Raw genomic sequence first — 2,757 nt, 5'->3', positions numbered from 1 at the left:
AACCAAACATGACATTTTGCGCTGAAACGTGAATCATCATGTTTTGTTTTCCTCAGGTCACCGTCCACTTAGGTCTTAGCTCACCTTCAAACCAATTTTTTAAATTTTTTCTGGCAATCACCATCAAATTAAATAAGCTAAAATTGGGATGTAAATCACATTCAATACCATTTACATGTGTTACACTCATGTAATGATTTTGTGCATAAACCAACATTGATCATTCTCATAAACCTTTCCAATTGTAAAAGTTTCTATTACTTTCAATATACAATAGTAAATATTGCAGTAAAACCAGCTAGGATGCAAAATGGCACCCCTATGCAACATAAATACCCAGTCACAGCTGGTACATTTATTATCTATCATCTCAGTTATTCTAAACACATAACATTATCTGTAAGGATAGGAAAAGAAAAAATAAATGATAGAAAATCACCTGATTTTGAATATAACTCATAAATTATAAAATAAGCAATCAATCCCTTAATATTTATTCAAAATTACAAATAGTCTTTAATTTAATAACATAAGAAGAAGAAGTGAAGAAGGACACATTATCTACTACAACACAACAAAAGACATAAAAGGAGATAACAGCAAGTAGTGTTTCCCATGACATGCACATTGTATAGTAATTATCTATACTAGCGGAATATTGGTTTCACAAAGAACTTCATGGTTCCATTCACGCAATGAAAGCCATTGCGCTCACCGCAGGCAAAGTAGTAACGCTGCCGTGGCCTTTTCAGCTCAAACTCGAAGCCCTCCCCGCTGCCTTGTGTCACATTTCCCACCATCGTGGCCTTTCTCAAGTTACATTTTGTGAAACTTCGGAGGTTTGGTAGCAAGTAAACACTGTGAGGAAATGTGTTTGGAGATGGTGGATCATATTTGAAAACTGCAATCAACAACATATAAAGAGTTATTTTAATTTCATGCATATTTGAATTCAGTAAAAAAAATAAATGCACACATTTTTCATGTTCCTTAAGGATCCAAATTGATAATTTATGCTTAAATAGAGTAGAGACAAAGTTCAAACTTAGAACTGACTATTTTGAACTTAAATATGTAACAAGTAGCAATACAAAGTAAGCTCACTTAGAGTGTCATTTAGGTAGAAAGGACCATGTTTGATGGCCCAATCGGTGTAGTTAAAGCCGAAGTTCCAATGGTAGGAGTCACCCACGATGATCCTGTTGGAAGTTCGTGTATTATTGGGGTGATGAGGGTGACAGAAAGGCCGATTCCCAAATTTGCAACCCCTGTTGGCCTTGCTAACTGCCATTGTGGAAGCAATTAGCAGCAATAGCATGAGTCCTTGTGCAACTGTGAAACCCATTTGCAGCTTGGGAGAGAGACTAGGGGGTGAAATTAGAAGGTGAGACACAAGTGAAGAGATGGTGAAGTCAGATATTAGGTAGTGATGATAGCATTACTTAAATGGGTATTTATGTTGAGAGAGAGAGAGAGAGTTGCAAACTGGAAATTGAGTAGGTAAGACTTAAAGACAGAAAATACAATGTAAAAGCTCCATTAATATGTTTTTTTTTTTTTTTTTTTNTGGTAAACATCGTATAAAAAAAAGGAAAAAAATAGTGGAGGAAACTAGTAAAGACAATCTTTTATAATACACACACACACATATGTATATATAACAGCATCGTATGAAGGAGCAAAGTCTAATTTTTATTTATTTATTTATTTATTATTATTATTATTATTATATTTTTCTTGAATGAAAAATGTGCAATCCTAGGAGCAAGTCACTTTTCATCCCAAGCTAGTTGGTCCTACCAAACCTGGTACTAATATGTGTCACACAACTTGAATCAAAATGCTAAGGTGATCAAGGCAGATGAGGTGCTCAATCACTAGACTCTCACCCTAAAGTCCAGTTATGTTAGACTCTTATAATAAAGCTATGAACTCCAACACAGAGGCTGGAGCCTATGTTTAGTGTCTAAAATTTCGGCACTCTATGCCTATGGTGGTCTTATGTCTAGGTATAAACAAGTTTTTCTAAGATCACAATTTTTGTCATAACTTTAATGTGTCATACTGTGAATAGCTGCCTATTACTTTTACATGCACTTATTGTTTTTTTTTTCACCACTCACAATCAGTTACATCAAGGTTTGTAGTAAAAGTCATGTCTCTGGATTGATCAAACCTTGTCATAAACCCAATCAAGGAAGCAAAAAAGAAAAGAAAAGAAGCGCGGAACAGTAGAGGAATGTGCATGGGACTTGTTGATGCATACAAATATTTTCCACATAAAAACATTGAACTAGCAATTGAGTTGTGGTTCGAGTTAAATCCTTCACATTTTCTTTGACTTCCGTTTGAATTGAATGCCCAAGGCAAAGAAAGCAACAGACGGGTGAGGGCATAAGCCCATTAAGTGTCAAGAATTTTTAGACAAACTTTGAACAACTCACTTGGACCATCATCGTATGGGTGTGTTCTAAGTCTTTATCTATCTTTTCTAGACTATATATCAAATAAGTTATACCAAACATACACTTAATCTATATCATTAATAGTGTCGGCTGAACCTATAGGCCATTTAGGCCACCATCTAAGGCCCCCACTTGTAAGAGGGCCTCCAATAGTACTAATATATTATATAATGTTGTGAAAAAAAAAAAAAAAAGTAAGGCCTGCACAAAAGATTTAAGACCCGTCCAAATTATTTAAGCTCTTAATTGAAAATTGAGAAGAAACAAGTTATTTCTAACCCTTTCTCACAAA

The 2,757-nt window shown here is 34.8% G+C and overlaps 1 protein-coding gene across 1 annotated transcript; it reads right to left on the bottom strand.

Annotated features, from left to right (window-relative positions):
• Positions 1-489: 489 nt before the first annotated feature.
• LOC112017960 (early nodulin-like protein 20) lies at positions 490-1,419 on the bottom strand. The gene is made up of 2 exons (XM_024050435.2): positions 1,105-1,419; positions 490-901 (listed from the first exon to the last, which is right to left on the bottom strand). Exons 1-2 carry the CDS (start codon positions 1,343-1,345, stop codon positions 648-650), a joined length of 495 nt encoding a protein of 164 aa, XP_023906203.1. The 5' UTR covers positions 1,346-1,419; the 3' UTR covers positions 490-647.
• Between the last annotated feature and the right edge of the window lie 1,338 nt (positions 1,420-2,757).

This window comes from Quercus suber, unplaced genomic scaffold, assembly GCF_002906115.3.
Source record: "Quercus suber isolate HL8 unplaced genomic scaffold, Cork oak 2.0 scaffold_89, whole genome shotgun sequence".
Classification (NCBI taxonomy): Eukaryota; Viridiplantae; Streptophyta; class Magnoliopsida; order Fagales; family Fagaceae; genus Quercus; species Quercus suber.
This window is presented reverse-complemented; position numbering and strand designations above follow the sequence as displayed.